This window comes from Bos indicus x Bos taurus, chromosome 16 (assembly GCF_003369695.1).
Source record: "Bos indicus x Bos taurus breed Angus x Brahman F1 hybrid chromosome 16, Bos_hybrid_MaternalHap_v2.0, whole genome shotgun sequence".
NCBI classification, from domain to species: domain Eukaryota; kingdom Metazoa; phylum Chordata; class Mammalia; order Artiodactyla; family Bovidae; genus Bos; species Bos indicus x Bos taurus.
In genome coordinates this window covers 54596570-54618819 of record NC_040091.1, presented here as the reverse complement: position 1 = coordinate 54618819, position 22250 = coordinate 54596570, and the positions used below count along the sequence as shown (strand labels likewise).

The 22250-nt window shown below is 35.5% G+C and overlaps 1 protein-coding gene across 5 annotated transcripts in view; it reads left to right on the top strand.

Moving 5' to 3' along the window:
* The window catches only part of RC3H1 (ring finger and CCCH-type domains 1), a 75827-nt gene that overhangs the window by 24344 nt on the left and 29233 nt on the right, over positions 1 to 22250 (top strand). For 4 of the 5 annotated variants that reach the window (XM_027565378.1, XM_027565382.1, XM_027565380.1 and 1 more), the window contains 6 exons: positions 9061 to 9428; positions 11604 to 11724; positions 12447 to 12686; positions 13072 to 13247; positions 14335 to 14535; positions 18699 to 18831. In XM_027565378.1, the coding sequence (XP_027421179.1) occupies positions 9198 to 9428; positions 11604 to 11724; positions 12447 to 12686; positions 13072 to 13247; positions 14335 to 14535; positions 18699 to 18831 (1102 nt within the window). In that variant the 5' untranslated portion in view covers positions 9061 to 9197. The remainder of the gene's footprint in view (positions 1 to 9060; positions 9429 to 11603; positions 11725 to 12446; positions 12687 to 13071; positions 13248 to 14334; positions 14536 to 18698; positions 18832 to 22250) is intronic. The other variant, XM_027565381.1, reaches the window with a different exon arrangement.

The following is a 22250-nucleotide window of genomic DNA, read 5'->3' as shown; positions in this document are numbered from 1 at the left end:
AGATAGCATTATGGACTCAATGGACATGAATCTAAGCAAACTCCAGGAGATAGTGAAGGACAGGTGAGCCTGGCATGCTGCAGTGTGTGGGATCGCAGAGTCAGACATGACTGAGTGATTGAACAACAACAGCATAAGAGATATTTTGAGTGATGGTTTTTAATCAGAATTTAGAAGTTGGGAAGAATTAGTAAAATGTCAATGTCACATTCTGTCTAGTAACTCCTATCAAGGGTATGGAAGAAGGCACAGAAGATGACCTTCTAAATGCTGTTTAAGCATACTCCTGTGGGTGTAAGAATGTGTATTTTATTGGGGAAGTTATATATGATTTTTTAAAATAAGTTTGGGCTCTCTTCAAGGTCAGACTGAGTGCTGTTTAATTTGTATTCTGAATGATCTATTATCAGTTATCAACAGTAAGATCACCAATTGTTGCCATCTACAAAGGAGAGTAGGTCTTGTTTAAACTGATGGGAAAGTTAACCATTGCTCTCATCATTGAGCAGCAGAGTGACTCTTGTATTTTTTTAGAAATAAGAGGATCCATCATTTATGTTCTGTTTCTGATTAGGAAGGTTCCAGTAGAATTACTCTTAATGAGCTAGATTTAGTCTGAGCTCTAACACATATTTTACCTGCAGACTTTGAGCACATGTGCATTAATTAATAGAAAATTTTTTTTCTTACATAGCCTTGCTCTGAGGAAGTTTAAAGAATCTAGATGTTGGTATTTAATAATTTTATTTTGTGTTTACTCTTTTTATTTGTTTTTTAATTGAAGGATAATTGCTTTACAGAATTTTGTTGTTTTCTGTCAAACCTCAACATGAATCAGCCATAGGTATTCATATATCCCCTCCCTTTTGAACCTCCCTTCCATCTCCCTCCGAGTCCTACCCCTCTAGGTTGACACAGAGCCCCTGTTTCAGTTTCCTGAGACATACAGCAAATTTCCATTGGCTATCTGTTTTACATATGGTAATGTAAGTTTCCATGTTACTGTCTCCATACGTCTCACCCTCTCCTCCCCTCTCCTCATGTCCAAAAATCTATTCTATATGTCTGTTTCTCCGTTGCTGCCCTGCAAATAAATTCTTCAGTACCATTTTTCTAGATTGCGTATATATACATTAGTATACAATATTTATCTTTCTCTTTCTGACTTACTTCACTCTGTATAATAGGCTCTAGGTTCATCCACCTCATTAGAACTGACTCAAATGTGTTCCTTCTTATGGCTGAGTAATATTCCACTGTGTATATGTACCACAACTTCCTTATCCATCATCTGTTGGTGGACATCTAGGTTGCTTCCATGCTCTAGCTGTTGTAAATAGTGCTGCAATGAACAATGGGAAATGTGTCTTTTTCAATTTGGTTTCCTCGGGGTTTATGCCTAGGAGTGGGATTGCTGGGTCATATGGTGGTTTTATTCCTAGTTTTTTAAGGAATCTCCATACCATCTTCCATAGTGGCTGTATCAATTTACATTCCCACTTACAGTGCAAGAGTGTTCCATTTCTCCACACCCTCTCCAGCATTTGTTGTTGTACACTTTTTGAAATGATGGCCACTCTGACCTGTGTGAAGTGATATCTCATTGGAGTTTTGATTTGCATTTCTCTAATAATGAGCGGTGTTGAGCATCTTTTCATGTGTTTGCTAGCCATCTGCATGTTTTCTTTGAAGAAATGTCTATTTAAGTCTCTTTCCCACTTTTGATTGGGTTGTTTGCTTTTCTGGCATTGAGTTGTATGAGCTACTTGTATATTTTGGAAATTAATCCTTTGTCAGTTGTTTCATTTGCTGTTATTTTCTCCCATTCTGAGGGTTGTCTTTTCACCTTGCTTAGTTTCCTTTGCTGTGCAAAAGGCTTTTGAGTTTAATCAGGTCCCACTTGTTTACTTTTGTTTTTATTTCCATCACTCTAGGAGGAGGTGGGTCATAGAGGATCTTGCTTTGATTTCTGTCATCAAGTGTTCTGCCTATGTTTTCCTCTAACAGTTTTATAGTTTTTGGTCTTACATTTAGGTCTTTGATCCATTTTGAGTTTATCTTTGTGTGTCGTGTTAGGAAGTGTTCTAATTTCATTCTTTTATGTGTAGCTATCCAATTTTTCCAGCGTCATTTATTGAAGAGGCTGTCTTTGCCCCCATTGTATATTCTTGCCTCCTTTGTCAAAATAAGATACCTGTAGGTGTGTGGGTTTATTTCTGGGCTTTCTGTCTTGTTCCATTGGGCTATATTTCTGTTTTTGTGCCAGTACCATACTGTCTTGATGACTGTAGCATTATGGTATAATCTGAAGTCAGGAAGGTTGATTCCTCCAGCTCCATCGTTCTTTCTCAAGACTGCTTTGGCTAATCAGGGTCTTTTGTGTTTCCATATGAATTGTGAAATTTTTTCTTATAGTTCTGTGAAAACTGCCATTGGTAATTTGATAGGGATCACATTGAAACTGTAGATTGCATTTAGTAGTATAGTCATTTTCACAATATTGATTCTTCCTACCCAGGAACATGGAATATCTCTCCATCTGTTTATGTCATCTTTGATTTCTTTCATCAGTGTCTGATAATTTTTTGTGTAGAGTTCTTTTGTCTCCTTAGGTAAGTTTATTCCTAGAGATATTTTTATTTTTTGTTGCAATGGTGAATGGGACTGCTTCCTTAATTTCTCTTTCTGGTATTTCATTGTTAGTATATAGAATTGCAAGTGATTGCTGTGTACTGATTTTGTATCCTGCAACTTTGCTAAATTAACTGATTAGCTGTAGTAATTTTTTGATACTATCTTTAGGATTTTCTATGTACAGTATCATGTCACCTGCAGACAGTGAGCTCTTTACTTCCTCTTTTCTATCTGGATTCCTTTTATTTCTTTTTCTTCTCTGATTGCTGTAGCTAGGACTTCCAGAACTATGTTGAATACTAGTGACAAAAGTGGACACCCTTGTCTCGTTCCTGATGTTAGGGGGATGCTTTCAGTTTTGCACCACTGAGAAGAATGTTTGCTGTAGGCTTATCATACATGGCCTTTACTGTGTTGAGGTAGGTTTCTTCTATGCCCATTTTTTGAAGAGTTTTAATCATAAATGGCTGCTGAATTTTGTCAAAGGCTTTTTCTGCATCTGTTGAGATTATCATATGGTTTTTATCTTTCAATTTGTTAATATGGTGTATTACATTGATTTGCGTATGTTGAAGAATTCTTGCATCCCTGGAATAAACCCAACTTGATCATGGAGTATGAGGTTTTTGATGTGTTGGTGAATTCTGTTTGCTAAAATTTTATTGAGAATTTTTACATCTATGTTCATCAGTGATAAGTGGCCTGTCGTTTTCTTTTTTTGTGTTGTCTTTGTCTGGTTTTGGTATCAGGGTGATAGTGACCTTGTAGAATGAGTTTGGAAGTGTTCCTCCCTCTGCAGTGTTTTGAAAGAGTTTTAGAAGGATAGGCATTAGCTCTTCTCTAAATGTTTGATAGAATTCTCCTGTGAAGCCATCTGGTCCTGGGCTTTTGTTTTTGGGGAGATTTTTGATCACAGCTTCAATTTCAGTGCTTGTAATTGGGTTGTTCAATAATTTCTGCTTCTTCCTGGTTCAGTCTTGGAAGATTAAAGTTTTCTAAGAATCTGTCCATTTCTTCCAGGTTATCCGTTTTATTGCCATATAGTTGTTCATAATAGTCTCTTATAATCCTTTGTATTTCTGCGTTGTCTGTTGTAACCTCTCCTTTTTCATTTCTAATTTTGTTGATTTGATTATTCTCTCTTTCTTGATGAGTCTGGCTAAAGGGTTGTCAATTTTGTTTATCTTCTCAAAGAACCAGCTTTTAGTTTTATTAATCTTTTACTACTGTTTCTTTCATTTCTTTTTCATTTATTTCTGCTCTAATCTTTATGATTTATTTCCTTCTGCTAATTTGTTGTTGTTGTTCTTTTTCTTTTCCACTTGCTTTATTTAGGTGTAAAGTTAGGTTGTCTATTCGATGTTTATCTTGTTTCTTGAGGTAGGACTGTATTGCTATACACTTCCCTCTTAGAAGTGCTTTTGCTGCATCCCATTGGTTTTGAGTTGTGTTTTCATTGTCATTTATTTCTAGAAATTTTTTGATTTCCCTTTTGATTTTTTCAGTAACCTGTTGGTTATTTAGAAATGTATTGTTTAATCTCAATGTGTTTGTGTTTTTTACAGTTTTTTTCTTATAATTGATATCTAGTCTAGTGTGTCAGAAAAGATGCTTGATAATGATTTCAATTTTCTTAAATTGACTGTTCCATGTGCACTTGAGAAGAAGGTGTATTGTTCTGTATTTGGATGGAATGTCCTGAAGATATCAATGAGATCCATCTCATCTAATGTATTATTTAATACTTGTGTTTTCCTCACAAGGAATACTTATGGTTTCCTTTGTGGGAGTTCTCACTATTTGATACTCCCTAGGGTTAGTTCTCTGGTAGTCTAGGGTCTTGGAGTCAGTGCTCCCACTCCAAAAGCTCAGGACTTGATCTTGGTGATGTTGAGAAGAGCCATTTATTTCACTGGAGTGGTGAGACCAAAACACCAGCACAGTCGCCGTAGGTGGGGTGTGGCACTCTCTTCCTGTTACTTTTTTATTTTTTTCATTTTTATTCCCGGTGGTCACCTGTTGCAATAATGTCTTTGGACACATCTAGAATTCCAACAAAGTGACTTAATTCCTGTTTCTTTGTCCAGTGACAGCTCCTTTGTCTTCTCAGCCTCCTCATGCTTGTTATGATTAAAGTGTCTCATGTTTACTCTTGATTGAAAGAATGTTTATTATATTCGCAAAGTCATATGTCCTTTGTGGTTTAGATGTGTTTTGTAGTTGAAGGTGGTGTAAAGAACTGTCTTTGAGAAGCTTGAACAATGTTTTAAAAGATGACTTTGGAGAAAGATGTTTAAAGAATGAGGAAGTGAAAATTCTTCTTGTATCTACTACAACTTAATGACAGTTTGAGTCTTGAGAAAAGCTTTGGTTTTTGATTTTGCTGATTGAAATAGAATCATCAAAGTGTGACTTAACCCTATTCTTATTCATTAAATTTTCTATCCAAAGTCAAACTTTTAAAATATTGTTCTCTCCTTGTCTCTCAAACCCATGTTTTTGGTCAAAAGAGTGCTTTTTAGCGAAGAACTGGGTGCTGATTCTGAATGATAATTCTATAAACTTTGTTATGCCTCTAAGAGCTACTTAACTGGAATGTGTGAGGGGTTAGCAATTATATACTTCATTTTACTAGGTTAATACAGATGGAAATGATACATTTCATTATAAAAGTAATAAATTATGCTAGTTCTTTGAAACATAAATTATAGAGAAGTTCTTAAAGGGTTTTTAATGAATTTTATAAAGAACTAATAAGTAATTTTGATGACTTGACCATCCAAATATGTATAGTAAAAGAAGATCAGTTTATTAAAGAAAATGTTTTTAATAGTTTTATAGTAATTCTTTGTGTTCTAAATGTGGTCTGTCTTCTCTTGTTTTCATTATTTCAGGTTTTTTGTACTTATGTAAGTAAATTGTGATTGTATACATTTTGTAAGTTGCCCAACTGTGTAACTGCTGTTAAGTTTGTTAGATATTTTCTGTATCTTTTTCTTCTATCCATTTATATTCATTGATACCAAGACTGTAGGATTTTCCCCCCCAACACAAATGACATCATACATATTGGTCTGAAAATTTTGCTTTAACTTAACATTTCTACATGCTTAATTCTCTTTTTAATTATTCTGCATGTTTTGATAGTATAGGCATACCTTGTTTTAAAAAACAATGAAGTGGATCATTTCCTGGCTCTTCAGTGCCTTAACATTACGATCAGATACCATTGTTGTTGTTTAGTTGCAAAGTCATGTTTGTCTCTTTTGTGACTCCATGGACTATAGCCTGCCAAGGCTCCTCTGTACATGGGATTTCCCAGGCAAGAATAGTGGAGTGGGTTCCCATTTCTTTCTCTAGGGGATCTTCCAGACCCAGGAAAATCTCTTGCTTTTTAGGTGGATTCTTTACCATGAGCTACTGGTTATGAGTTAAAAGATCCTATAGTTTTTGGTTCCTTCTAATTCTTTAGTCTCACCTCGTATCTTTTTGTCTTGCTCTCTGTTTTATTTTTTGTTTTGTTTCTGGCTTCCCTGTAGCTTTGATTTTTTTTTTCAAGCTCCCCAATTGTACTATATTGAATTTAGTCTCAGAATCTGTGATTATGTTTTTCTTTTACCTGTTATAAAATCTATACACAACGCATATTGGGCTTTCCTGGTGGCTCAAACAGTAAATAATCTGCCTGCAGTGCAGGAGACCTGGGTTCAATCCCTGGGTTGGGAAGATCCCCTGAAGAAGGGAATGGCAACCCACTCCAGTATTCTTGCCTGGGGACTCCCATGGACAGAAGAGTCTGGAGGGCTACAATCCATGGGGTTGCAAAAGAGCAGGATGCAATTTAGCAACTAAACAATAAAATCTGGGTTATTATTGCAGCTCTTTCTGTTTTTAGCTTATTCAGCCTTACTAAACCTCCATTTCTCATGGAGTTGACAGTTGAACTCCATTGACCCTCTGATCAGTTGAAAATCTATGTTTAATTTACAGTTAGCTCTCCATATGTATGGTTCCTCCTTATCTGTGGTTCTGCACCCAAGGATTCAGTCAGTTGCAGGTTGTTGTGCTGTGCTGTGCTTAGTCACTCAGTTATGTCCAACTCTTTGCAACCCCATGGACAGTAGCCCACCAGGCTCCTCTGTCCATGGGATTCTCCAGGCAAGAATACTGGAGTGGGTTGCCATGCCTTCCTCCAGGGGATTTTCCCAACTCGGGGATTGAACCCAGGTCTCCCACATTGCAGGCAGATTCTTTACCATCTGGGCCACCAGGGAAGCAGGTCGTTGTAATATGCAGTATTTACTATTGAAAAAAAAAAATTCCACGTACAAGTGGACCCTTGGTATTCAAACCTATGATGTTTAAGGGTCAACTGTATCTGTAAAATGAGATAACAGTAGTTACCTACTTTTTATCATTTTGTTCTATGTAAAGCATTTAGTACATTTATAGTATGTGGCACATGACATATAAATAGTAAAAATTATACTGATTGTGCAATAAAGCATTTATGTTTTGTGCTCTTTTGGGTTTCTATAGTTTTACAGTGTTAAGGGAATAGAGAGCCATGTTTTAACTTTGTTTTATGATTAATTAACAAATGTTAAGTTCTTTACACAGCCATACTAGTAAAAAGGAAGGAATCATTCACTGTGTGAAGGTTTAACCTAAGATCACATTCTTTTTAGGCATTAATTTAAGCTGCATGCTAATTTATAGAAAAGATTGGATGATACTTAATCAACTTCAGCAAACATTTCTGACTAATAACCAGTTCTTGTTCTAAATATTATGTCTTTTAAGCACTTTTCTCCTTTATTTTGGAGCATTCTACAACCCCATGCAAATTGTAGCATTTGACTTTACAATTGAGTAATTAGATACTTCATTTTCTTTTTTAACACTTTGGATGATGGTCTCTTTTTATTAAGTATAAAGATTTAATTAATGTAAACATGCCTGTAGCTACTCATTCTATTTGCAGGTATATTTTATTTAAAATATTTATAATTAATTATAGAAATAAAAATGTGGGCATTTTCTTTACTCACTCTGTCCTGTTATTGCACAGGCCATTTGAACATATACACAGATAACTTTAATTTTAGATCTACATATGAAATTAACTTGTTAACTGTCTAGGTTCTTATATTTTTTCCCCCATTATCCATTTATTTGATAGCACAAAAATCCAGACAAAGCTCAGGTTACTCACAAGGCAGATACTACAGAGTTTCATTGTTTCCCTAATAATTCAGAGTCTGGATCACAGTACTAGTAGTGCTTAGTAAAAATTTGTTCAGTGACTGGATAAAATTTTTTAGCATACTAATGGAAATTGTTCTCTCAATAATGGGCTTGCATTTAAGGTTGAATTACTTCAGTAAAACCTAAATTAAATGTAATGCTTGGAAAATAAAATGTGTAGATAATTTACCTTTCTAATTAATTACAGCTTAGATGAGTTTTTCTTTTTTTCCATAAGCAGTCTCTAGGGAGCATAATCAAATCTTTAAGAACATGTAATACTGTGTTAGTTTATTGTTCTGTTCATCAGTTCTCATTTTTAGAAACTACAGTTACAGTAAGTATAGCAGGTTGTTTCAGATATGTGCAAGAAATTTCAGATTAGATTTTATATGTAAAGAAAATTTATGTTAGACACAGGTGATAAGTTTTGTAATTTGATTTTTATCCCCTACCAAAAGGAAGTGGAGAGACAGTAAAATTTAACTGTATGTATATGTGTTCTGGTTAACTGTATTGTTCTATCATTCTTAAACTTGAGAATTTAAAAAATCTTTTGAAGTAAATCATTTTAACTATAACACAATATACTATAGCAGCAAATATAAGCCATAACAGAGGCTTAAAGATCTTTACCAGTTAAAAAAAAAAAAAAAAAACTCTTAAGATAAATGTTAAAAACCCCACAATCGCTTTTTAATCTCATTACCCACACTGAATTTGATGATAAAAATATTTTAGGGTAGTTTTTACTTTAGGCCAGTTTTTAAAAAAAACTCTTTATTAGGGTATAACATACACTGAAATGTATACATTGTTAAGTGTAGAGCTTCCTGAATTTTCACAGATGAACAGATTGTGTGCAGATCAGAGTAGTCTTAGCTATCTTAAGTCTAATTTTAAAATATAAAACAATCATAAACTTAGATAAATTGAGAGACTTAGATCTTGGATCCAGCTTTGTTATTGTCACCTACAGCAAATTACTTCCTTTTTCTGAGGTCTACTCTCCATCTCTAAAATGAAGGGATGAGACTAGCTGTTTTATTATGGCTCTGATTTTGTCAAAATGCAAAAAAGGTGGACTGTGTTGATATAAATGTGGTATAAAATGTTATAGGTAGTGGGGTGAGAATGTACAGTAAAGGAAGGCAGTCATTTTCTTTCTTTGTTTTTCAGGTTATATTTCACACTATGTGCTGACTGTATTTACAGAAGATATTTAAAAAAAAAAAACTTTTTTCAAAGATTTTGATTCCAGTGGAATCTTTGCTTTAGATTTTGTGTGTGTGTGAGTAAATTGTAACTCCAGAACAATGCCTGTGCAAGCTCCACAGTGGACGGATTTCCTCTCCTGCCCAATTTGCACTCAGACTTTTGACGAAACAATTAGAAAGCCCATCAGTTTGGGTTGTGGCCATACTGTCTGCAAGATGTGCCTGAACAAACTCCACCGCAAGGCTTGCCCATTTGACCAGACCACTATCAATACAGACATTGAACTCCTCCCAGTGAACTCAGCATTGTTGCAGCTAGTGGGTGCTCAGGTTAGTTGGGTAACTTGTTACATTTTTAAATGTCTGTATATGTGTATTTTCCTTCTGAGAGAAACTGATTAAGATTGAGTCCTATTGCCTTCTATTTAAATAGATGCAATTCTGTAAAGTATTGTTTAGACACTTTGTTTCAGCACCTTAGGTTCTGTTGTGCTGGTGCAGTGTTTCTCATTGCACAGTAACATTCAATCTGGTGGTTAGATTTTCTCAACAGCCTTCGCTCTCAGATCACTAGAGAAACCTTAGAGGTAAGTCACAAGGACTTCTTAATATTAAGGAAGATATTATTTGCTAAACAATTGCATTTTACTTAATAAGAAAAATGAAGCTGCTTCAGACAATTTTACTTAGTAGATACTAACTGAAATGAAAGATACAGAAGGTAATGAAAACTGTAGAACACTGCCTTTGGAATCTTTTGTCTAGAGTAGGAGCAAATGCTCCTTTAATACATAAAATGTAAAAATTAGTGATTCTGAAGGTGATACTCTGAAAGCTTTGTGTCAGTATTCTCAAGTTAGAGATCAGTAGTATCTTCAGAAGGTTTCACAAAGCCAAGGAAGGCAGGCTTTTCAGAGATAAATATGATTCACTTAAACAATCCCTCACTGATTTGCATAGTGTGAGTCTGAAGTGTCCTATGTTTACTGTGAATTATTTTCTGTCCAAGTTCTAAATATACTAGAACTTGGACATTAATACTTATATTAATATTAGTACCACTAATATTTGCTGAATCAGTCTTCCTCTAAGTGGATAAAAAGTAAGGAAGGTCGATACTATATATGCTGGAGATAAAGAGAGTGATTCTAGAACAGCTTATTCAAAAGGAAAACTTACTGGACTTACCTGGACATCCAGTGGTTGGGACTCTGCACTTCCATTGCTGATGGCCCAGGTTCAATTCCTCATCAGGGAACTGAGATCTCAATAGCTGCAGCCAAAAAACAAAAACGAAACCAGAAGCATAGTGCGTCAACACTGTCAAGAGAGTAAGAGAACAGCTCACAGAATGGAAGAAAATAATTGTAAATCATGTATCTGAGAAGAAACATGTATCTAGAACATATAAAGAACTCTTTCAACTCCATTATAAAAAGAACATCATTTTTAAATGGATAGAGATCTGTACACCTCACCAAAGATATGCACATGGCAAATGAGCAAATAAAAACTTGCTCAGCATTGTTCGTCATTAAAAAATTGCAAATTAAAATGACAGTCAGAGGTATAACTACTATGTAGAAAATAAATAAGCTGCAAAGATATATTTTACAATAAGGGAAAGATAGCCCACATTTTATAGCAAGTATAAACAAAATATAACCTTTAATAATTGTGCAAACAGCAATGAGATACCACTACACATGAATTAAAATAGCTAAAATTCAAAACACAATGCAAAATACTGGTGAGTATATAAAGCAACAGAGACCCTTCATTTATTACTGATGGGAATGCAAAATCGTACAGCTGCTTTGGAAGTTATTATATGATTCTGTTTATATGAAATGTTGTAAATAGGCAAATCCAGAGAGACAGAAAATAGTTTCTTCATACAACTGGAGGAGGTTTGAGGGGAAATATGGCAGGCGTGACTGTGGGATTCTTTTAAGGGGCCATGAAAATGTTCTAAAATTTTGATGTTGCATAACTAAATATACTTAAAGTCATTGAATATATACCTTAAATGTGTCAGTTATATGTTATGCAAATTATGTCTCAATAAAGCTGTTACAGAAATAAAACAAAAATTTTAAAATGCTATAATTTTGTATGTATGTATAGAAAAGATCTTTTGAAAGAATTCAGTTAATTTAATGGGAGTTTTGATAGTGACAGCGATAGAGTGCAAATGAAAGTGTCAGTTGCTCACTTGTGTCAGCTCTTTCCGACCCCATGGACCGTATCTCACCAGGCTCCTTTGTCCGTTGGGTTCTCCAGGGAAGATATACTGAAGTGGGTTGCCATTTCCTCCAGGGGATCTTCCCAACCCAGAGATTGAACCTGGGTCTCCCGCACTACACTACCACTCCTGGGTGAACCGCACTACAGGCCGCTTCTTTACCATGAGCCACCAGGGAGAGTAGGAGTGCATAAAATCTATTCAACAAAGCATTTGATCATAATTAGTGAGCACTCAAACACCCTTTTTTTGACCTCTAGGTTCCTGAGCAGCAGCCCATTACTTTGTGTAGTGGGGTTGAAGACACAAAACATTATGAGGAAGCCAAGAAATGTGTAGAAGAATTAGCACTGTACCTGAAACCACTCAGCAGTGCTAGAGGTAAATTGGATGAAATTATCCATGCTAATTAAGCACATGTTCATCAAAGATGCTTTTGTGACCATAAAAATTGTGGGCTGTGTTAACAAAATTCATTTATTTATTATAAGCCAAACCCACTGATGTTAAATAATATCATTATAAACCACATCAAATAAAGTAGTGAATTTAAAGTTTAGGTACCGTTTATTGGAAACATTTTTTGAATGGGTTGCAAAAGTAGGTATAAGCATACTAGTGGTTTCAGAAGGGCTTTGTATCATTTGACAACCCTGAATTGTCTGCCTTCTATCCAGTTTTGTGTGGTGTGCTATTGGGGATATAATACAATTGAAAGTTACCATTACTGTCTTGCCAGTATGGCTTGTTTTCATTGAAAAGGTGAGCTTAACCACTGTGAAATGTACCAAATCTGTTAGGACCTAAGATTTGAATTTTTAATTATGAATATTGACTAGCCTTTTAAAATTATGCTTAAAATGAATAATGATATATTTAATGTCATCGTGAGTATTCCACTTGCATGTGGTTAACAGCTTTGTATACTTTTAAACTACAAACTAGGCTTCATTTGTGTGATTTGTATTGTTTATTTTAAATATCCTGATAGAACCCAGAACTATTCCATATACCTGTAAGTCAGTCAGCCCATTAGAGGAAGTTTTTCTGGACTCCAAAACTTCATTGGAAACCTAGAAATAACTCTTTCTTCTATTTTAAAGGAGTGGGTCTGAATAGTACTACTCAGAGTGTTCTGAGTCGCCCAATGCAGAGGAAGCTAGTGACGCTGGTCCACTGCCAACTAGTGGAAGAAGAAGGCAGGATTCGTGCCATGAGGGCAGCCCGATCTTTAGGTGAACGAACAGTTACAGAGCTCATTCTCCAACACCAGAATCCTCAGCAACTCTCTTCCAATCTTTGGGCAGCAGTCAGAGCTAGAGGCTGCCAGTTCCTTGGACCAGGTATATAATTTTATATTTAAAGTATAGTGTAGGCGCTATAGGTGATATAAAAAGGCCAGTTCTTTGCAATATTCTGTTGTTATCAAGTAATGTCTCACTTGGTTTCCTATAATCATGGCGTGGGTAATTCCAGGTCAGTTTTTCAGTACACTTAAAACTTTTCTCTTAACTGTATTAACCTGCTTTCTTAAATTAAATATATGGAATGTAATACAAGATTGCCCCCATATGGTTCAAAAAGTGTAGCTGTGAATATTGGTTGTTGTTGTGTTGCCCATTAATTAAGTGGTACCTGTAGAAATTATTAAATATCACCCTTCTAAGAAATAGATTTATCTAGTATCTGTACATGATAAAATTTTTTTTTTTTTTCAACTTTTCCTAGCAATGCAGGAGGAAGCCCTAAAGCTGGTTCTCCTGGCCTTAGAAGATGGTTCTGCTTTGTCTAGAAAAGTATTGGTTCTCTTTGTGGTGCAGAGATTGGAGCCACGGTTTCCTCAAGCCTCTAAAACTAGCATTGGGCATGTTGTCCAGCTCCTTTATAGAGCCTCCTGCTTCAAGGTATGGTAAATTTCAAGTTAAAAGGAAACTTTCTTTCCCCAAACTTAAGTAGTAAAACTTGAGTTTCATAAAGTTGCCTGTATCTTTTCATAAATTTTAGCAGATTTTCTTTTAAAGAATGTAGATGATGGTCCAGTGGTTAAGACTTCTTCCAAAACAGGGGGTGCGGGTTGGATCCCTGGTCAGGAAGATAAGATCCCACAGGCCTCCTGGCCAAAAAACTAAAACATAAAACAGAAGCAATATTGTAACAAGTTAAACAAAGACTTTAAAAATAGTCCTTATCAAGAAAAGAAGAAAAAAAAATCTTAAAAAAAAGAACAAGAATGTAGTCACTTAGCTGTGTCTGACTTTGCATCCCTGTGTACCATAGCTCACCAGGCTCCTCTGTCTATGGGATTCTCCAGGCAAGAATACTGGAGTGCGTTGCCATTCCCTTCTCCAGGGAGATGGTGTCTTATTAAAGTTCAATTTTGTTGCATTGAATTTTTTATATTAGATATTGAACAGCAAAGATCAAATCAAGGCATATAGATTTTTTTATTTGAAGAGACTATAAAGCCATGTCAGTTTTCCATCAAGACTACAAACAGAATTGATCTAAAGAGAGAGTCATTAAAGCAGGAGTGCATTTTATGTGGCTATTTGCTCCTGACATAATTCCACATATACAGCACAGGAGCTCCATTTGCCATTTTGATTTTAGTATATGCAGTAACGCAGAACGTAGTCCTTTGTATGCCAGATTGAATCGGCACACTTCAAACATTGGTGTCCAGTATGTTGTCTCTTACTGTTCATTTTGTTTTCCTTCTTAAAGTCATGGTTTCCTGCTTTTGACACAACATATAACAAGTACTTCATGGGCCAGGGAGCCTATCTAAAAAATTGTTAATTGATAACAAGCTATAAGGAGGCCATCGCATCCCCTCATCTGACACTCAAACTAAAAAAGGCAGTGTTTTTCAGAATAGTTGCATGAGAATTTTCTTCTTTTCAAAGTATTTTCATGTCTCTATGTGGTCTTATAATATATAAACACAGTTTGTTTCTTACTTGACTCATGAGATTCCATATGTCTTATTAGGTCACCAAACGTGATGAAGACTCTTCTTTGATGCAGCTGAAAGAAGAATTTAGAACCTATGAAGCTCTGCGGCGAGAACATGACTCCCAGATAGTGCAGATTGCTATGGAAGCAGGCTTACGAATTGCACCAGACCAGTGGTCCTCTTTGCTGTATGGGGACCAGTCTCACAAATCTCATATGCAGTCCATTATTGACAAGGTAGACTCTTTTTTTTGTTCTTTATTTCTTGGACTAATCATGGAGTTTGGTAATTCATTTATTTAATAAATATGTATTAAAATGAATACTATATATCAGGCTCTTGTAAATTATATTCTCTATAGCTGAGTGTCATGTCATAACTAGTCGCATCATAATACCAGTTTGTTCATATAAAGGTTTTTAAATTGATGTGTAGCTGACATTGCTTATATAAGAATTGATTTAATTAATGTTTTACATTTTATCCAGTGCTGCTTTCCATCCCTTTGAGGGTCTCCTGTCTCTATTTTCTCATTGCCTCTCTCCCTTTTATTTTTCTCTGAGTTTTGATCACTATATTTGTTAAACTCATTTTCTCAGTGCTTTTATCTTCTTCCTGGAGCACCTATTTAATAGCCTGAAAGATGTGTACACTGAGGTTTCTTTTGACTCTCAGCCAGGAAAATCTCACATAATAAATTATCAACCATTCTAAATTTGATCAGATTTTCAGTTTATCTCTACTTTTAATTGTTGTTTGTTATGATGAAAAGATCACTTAAGTACACATGAATTTTAGGTCAGACCCCTAAAATTTCTGACTCTAAAAGCTATATTTAATTATCTTAAAGCTATAGAGTAAATATTTAAGCTGGTTTTGTTGTAATTCAACATGAAATTTGTGAAAGTGCTGTATAAAAGTCTTTAAGTGCCATTTGTATATATTATGTTCAATGATTTTTAAGAACTTTCTATTTTCCTTAATTTTTGCTACTTTATCTTAAATCCTTATAACCATAGAAATGAGACTATATGTGAGAGTCCACCCTATATTTAATTTAAAGAAATGTCAGTATGTAAGAGTAGCCTAAATAAAAAATATTTAACACTTACTGAGAGCTTGCTGTGTGTCTGGTAGTTTTAATTATTTATTTTTTTATTTTAATGTGTTAATACTTTGCTTAGAATGTTTTACTTTTTGGCCATACCACATGGCTTGTGGGATCTTTGTTCCCTGACCAGGGATTAAACCCTGGCCATGATAGTGAAAGTGCCAAGTCCCAACCACTAGACCGCCAGGGAACTCCCTGTCTGGTAGTTTTAAATAATTCATTTAATCTTCTCAACAGCCCTGTAATATTCCTTTTATACAGAAACAGAGGCAGGTTAAGTACATTTCTCCAGGGTCATATTGGTAATAAGTGACAGAGCTGGATTTGAACTTGGACTTCTGACTCAAGAATCCAGCTCTTAACCATGAAAACCTCTTTCCAGGCTATTCTCTCCACCCCACCCCACCCTTTTTTTGTTGTTACTTTTCCTAAAGATAAGATTCTTGAAATGAGTAGTAGGTTGATGTCAAAGGAGAATTAGGAAATGTGTTTTATAACTATGTGATGCATAATTTTCAGTATATATTATTTGTTCTGTCCTGTGGAGAAGGCACTGGCATCCCACTCCAGTACTCTTGCCTGGAAAAATCCCATGGACGGCAGAGCCTGGTGGGCTGCAGTCCATGGGGTCGCTAAGAGTCAGACACGACCGAGCGACTTCACTTTCACTTTTCACTTTCCTGCATTGGAGAAGGAAATGGCAACCCACTCCAGTGTTCTTGCCTGGAGAATCCCAGGGACAGGGGAGTCTGGTGGGCTGCTGTCTGTGGGGTCGCACAGAGTTGGACATGACTGAAGTGACTTAGCAGCAGCAGTAGCAGTAGATACCTTTACCAAAACTTTACCTGCCACTCCTAGGTGTGAAATTATGTAATAGACTGATTATAACCTTAATCATGATCTTTTAGAGGAGTTCCTTTCTACTTCTGAAGAGAAACTTGACTGACTTTTGTGAAAACTCTAGTAGGAGATTATTAACCTTCTTATCTGAACTGGACTATATACCTAAATGTATACTCTGTAATAATTTGCTCACATTGTGAATTTAATTTGAATTTAATGTCCTAAACTTTCATGCAACAAACTGGTAAATGAAGTTTGCAGTGTGATATCTTGTTACTATATAGTGCAATAGAACTTCCTGTGATAATGAAAATCTTCTGTATACATGCATTGTCCAATATGGTGATCATTAGCCATACTTGGCTATTAAACACTTGACATGTATCTTACGTGACTGATAAACTAAAATTTTTATATTACTTAAAGTTTTTAATAGCCTTACGTAGCTAAGGGCTATTGTATTGGACCATGGAAATAGAGAACTTATTAAAAGTGACAAGAAAATCAATAACCGTACTAAATTAATAAATATGAATTTAGAGTTCACAAAGAGGAAGTGTATCTAATTGATGGGATAGAATGGGCCCCAATAATAAATACACATCTAAAACAGTAACATGACAAATATTGTCTGTTAAACTATAAAGAAACATATTCTCTCATTCATTGCTGTGGTTTGTAAAATGGATTACAGATTTTGAGGGAACTAACTTGTCAGTGAAGCCTCAAATTTTTCCATTTTTAAATTGAAATATAGTTGATTTACAGTGTTCTATTACTTTCACATGCGGGATCTTAGTTCCCTGCAGCAGAAGAGGAGTCTTAACCACCGGACCACTGGGAAGTCCCCAAACCTCAAAATATTCATGGCCTTTACCAAAGTTACTATTTCCAGGAATTTGTTTTAAAGGAATAATCCAAACTTTCAAAAAAGTTAGAAATTCAAAAGTGTCATTTGCTAAATTATTTATAAAGGATTATTATAAGGGGATGGTTAAAGAAGTTAACGTTCATCTACTCAGAACACTGAGTAGTTACATGGCCAATAAAATTGCAGTTATGTCAGGACAGATACCCTCTTCAGCTATTAAATAGCATTAAATTTCTTTTTAAAAATGTTAGTGAAATATTTTTGTTAAATCTCAGTGATAGATGCACAGGAATTATAGTAGACAATTATTTTGAAGTATTTTATAATAAAGACGGTTAGATATTTTAAAAATATCTTTGTTATAATGTTAATGGTAAACAAATCCAGAAGTTTATAAATAGCCCATTAAAAGTATGTGAAAAACATGCAAAGATGAAAAAATTGAATAAAAGGCATGTCACCATTTTAATGATTAGTTAGTTGTGTTACTCCATGTTTTTTTAAATGTATGCTATTTAAAATATACCTTTTAAAACGACCTGTAGGGGAGAAAAAGTTTCATACGTGTATTTTTTTTTAAGTGAAAGTAGAAAGATTCGCATGTCATAGGCAGGATGCAGTCAGTTTCATAAGGTGAGAGCAGCCCTCTTCTATATTAATAAACCACAGAGCTAAATGTTTTCAAATAAGAACCCTTAGTTGTGAAAAGTGGAAGTTAGTCACATAGTCATATCTGACTCTGCAATCCCATGGACTGTAGCCTGCCCAGTTCCTCTGTCCATGGAATTCTCCAGGCAAGAATACTGGAGTAGGTTGCCATTTCCTTCTCCAGGAGATCTTCCCAACCCAGAAATCAAACCCAGGTCTCCTGCATTGCAGGCAGGTTCTTTACCAACTGAGCCACTAGGGAAGCATCACCTCATCTTTTCTTTAACGGTCAAATGTATTGGCTCCCTTAGGAGAGTTAGGGCAAGTATGTGTGTCCATTAAGCCTTAGGAAAACACGCAACCTGATAGCTTCCAAGAATCCCAAACCAAATACAGAATTTTTCCGAACTGGAATTAACTCAAATTATGTAGTCCGTGCCAACAGGTGAGTTCAGATCGAGTCTGTAAATATTGTATATGGTGCCATAACCTTTGGTCTATAACAGAACTTGAATTCAAACTCAGTTTGACTCCAGTTTCATTGCTTTTGTTGTTGTATAACATTATCTCTAGACTGTATTTCCAAATTTCAATTATTTGAACGGATCCATGAGGCAAACTAACATGGTGCTGTAAGAACTTGAGCTCTAAAGAGTATTTCCAAATTGAGGAGTTGAGAACGATCTCACATTTGAGGAGTGTAATGACAGAGAGAAGAGAGTATACAATATACCAACGTGTTGATGCAGAGAAGTGCAAGGCTTCTTCAGGAAGCGAGTGATCCAATTGGCCAACACATGGGATATGGGGGAGGATAAAAATTAAATGTAATTAATTGCAAAAACTGATTGTGATCTTGTAAATAATCTTTATTTTAAAAGGATTATCTGGTCTTTGGGGGAAGTTAATATTTATCTTTTTTTAAGTTGCAGACCCCAGCCTCTTTTGCACAAAGTGTTCAGGAACTAACAATTGCTCTCCAGCGGACTGGAGATCCAGCAAACTTGAATCGACTAAGACCCCATTTGGAGCTATTAGCAAACATTGACCCTAGTCCAGGTAAATCCAGGGGGAATTAATGGACTATCCTATATGTGCCTTAGTACTATTCAGTGATTCTTTTGTCTTTTGTTAAATTTCTCTAGAATTTCCCAGAGTAGTAATTCTGAATCTCTTACGTAGTAGTTAAGTTTCTGGTCCTGATCTTGTCTGTCTGTTTGTTACTTCAACTAATATTTATTTAATACTTTTTAATTTATTTTTACTTTTCACCAGGAAAATAGATTCTTTCTGGGATCCTTTATGTTTCTTCCCTGTCTCATCACAACATTGTGCTGTATTTTTACCATTTTCATCTCTTTTGACAAAACTCCAGTTTTGTGGGTTTTTTTGGTTTTTTTTTTTCATTTTTTTCTGTATAACATGTCCTTAGTTGCATTTTTTTGGTTCCAAGTTTCCCTTCTCCACCATAATCTTGTTCCATCACATATCTTCTTTTGCGTGTCTAATTTGTCAAGCCATTTCCTGTTCCTTCTCCTTAAGGTGAAAATCAACCAAGCTTCATTTTTCACCTGATACTTAAATCTTGGGTGTGTTAGCTTATATGCTACTGTCTTTGTGTTTATTCCTACTACTGAACTAAAAACTTTTAATATTTACTAGTAATTTCCTAGTTTCTAATTCCAAAGGCTTCTTAAATTACTTGTCTTCAGCATTTGGTAATGTTGTTGACTACTTTCTTGATAAACTGTCTTGATACCTTATCTTTCTGTAGTCTTAGGATTCTCTTCTGGCCTGTCTGAATGCTAGTTCTGTCTTATTTTGTTCACTTTGTCTGCTCTTTCCTCTCTTGCCCCCTGAAGAGTAGGCTGCTTGTGTTCTTGGAATTTTGCTTTCTCTACACTCTCTGTTGAAGATGTTTGTCATTCATTATCAGCATCAGGTATTATTCCTTCACAGATAATAGACTCCCAAATACCTCTGTCACTATTATCTGTTCATCACTCCAGACCTACTTTCCCAAATGCTTTCTGAGATTCTCCATCCTCTCTGCTCAGTGTTTCAGAGCAAACTCATCTTCACGTGATACTTGCTCTTCTTCCTGTGTTCCCTTTCTCAATAAATGACCTGATTCTCTGAGGTATGCAAGCTTAAAACCTGAATCTTTTGTCTTACCGCATATCTTTTCCTTTTACTTGCTCTACACCCCATTTCAGACAAGATTTGTCTGTTCTTTCACAGCATCTCTCTATCCCATAGATTAATACTGCTTCAATGAGTGCCTCATTCCTTTTCCTGAAACTAAATGCCTTTCATTCTCCTCTACTCTTTTGATTCTTCTAATCTTATATGCTTACTGCTGCAAAATAAATCACATCTCTGATTTTAATACTCAAACTTTTAGTGACATGCATTGCCTGTAGAATAAGGCTTGGAACACTTGACCATGACATTTCAGAGTAGTAAATTTATTACCAAAGTTGCTTAATCAAATCAGTTTAGATCTATTTTTATTTTTTTATTTTTTGGCCACGCTGCACAGCATTCAGAATCTTAGTTCCCTGACTAGAGAGTGAACCTGGGCTCCCTGCAGTAGAAGCCCAGAGTCCTAACCACTGGACTGCCAGGGATTCTAAGATCTATTTTTAGAACACAATGATTTTATTTTTTCCCCCACTGCTGTGCTTTGAACATTCTGAGCAATCAAAAGATCACTTCATAAGCTCACTACTTCATCAGTCACCAATATGTCTACATCAGTCTGAGCCAATATATTCTACTCCTTCCTTGTGTGACAGTGGATAAACCATACTTCTAGCTAAGGCTACCCTCTTTCCTTATGTATCAATATCATCTTGTCAAGTATATCCTTCCAGTAGCCTCTGTTTCTTATGTCATTAGTTTTCCTTCTCTATAGAGTAGCTCTGTCAACATACAAACATTTTATCATTCTTTTCATCAAAATCCACTTTTGACATCATTTGCCATCTACCTACAACTCCAATTCTATACTTTTTATAGCACTCTCTTGAACACACTCCAATCAGACATTTATCTCTACCACTCAATCAAAGTGGCTTTTCTCAAGTTCACAAGTGACTTCCATGCAGCTAATTCCAAATATCAGTTCTTGATTCTCTTTGTGTTTGACCTGTTAGCCTTTAACATAGTTGTTTACTCTCTACTCCTTGTACCACTCTTTTTACTTCTAGGCCACTGTACTCTCCTAGTTTTCTTCTTACTACATTGAAATCTCCTTCTCGGCCTCTTTTGCTGATTTCTTCTTCTCTCCATAACCTCTAAACTTTTTTCTTTTTTCTCCCCATATTTTCTAACCTTTGATGTGCATCTGGAATTTAATCCTTGTGTCTCTTCTCTTTTCTATTTATACTCATTCCCTAGATAATCTCATCTAGTCTCACAGCTTTAGATTTTATTTGTATGACTCACAAACTTGGTATATTTCATCAGTTCTGAGGCTCACATTTTTTCAGATTTTAGTATTTCTGAAATTGGGCTGCATTTGTATAATCAGTGACATGTAATAATTAGCAATTTTTTTAAATTTTGGTAGCACATAAAATGATTATACATATTACAGTTGATGGTGTTTTAAAAATCTGTGTAACTTAGTATTTACAGCCTAGACTTTCTTTTTAAATTCTTTTGTATATCTACCTGCCTGTTATCCAATAGTTCTACTTGAAAATCTAATAATTACAAGAGTAGTCTGTCTAAAAGTGAGTTGCAGCCCATATCCTCCACCCACCCACCCATCATTCCTTTTAGTGGCAACTCCATTCTTCCATTTCCTCAGGCCAAATACCTTGGAGATATCATTAACTCATCTTTCTCTCATAAGGTACATCTGATCTTTGAGCATACCGCATAGGGTCTACCTTTAAAATCCGTTCAGAATCCATCTACTTATCACCTCTCTACTACCTCCCTCTTCTGTCTTCATGGATGATGGAATAGCCTCCTGTTGTCTGTCTGGTTTTAACATAGGAACCAGAGTGATTCTATTACCCCTTTGCTCAAAAACTCCAGTGGTTTCCATCACTCAATACAAGCCAGTCTTTTCTATGATCTACCAGACCTCACATGATCTGGTCTTCCTTTGCCTCTCTCCAACTTCTTTTACTCTTTTCCCACTGCATTCATTCCAAATTTCACCTCCATTAACATGTCATACTCCCATATTAGGGCCTTTGTACTTATTCTTCTCTCTTCTTGGAATGTTTTTCTCCCCATATATCGTAGTAGATCCACAAGGCACACTCAAACCCTACTTTTGAGTCTCTAATCAAATGTAACCTTCTCAAGGAGCCCTTTACAGGCAACCTTGTCTAAAATTTTACACATACCTGTTCCACTCCCTTTCTTTGCTCTATTTATTCAACTCATCATTCTCTAGATAATTTGTGTTTTGATTATTTATCTTATGTATTGTCTGGCTTTTCTCCTTGAATAGAATA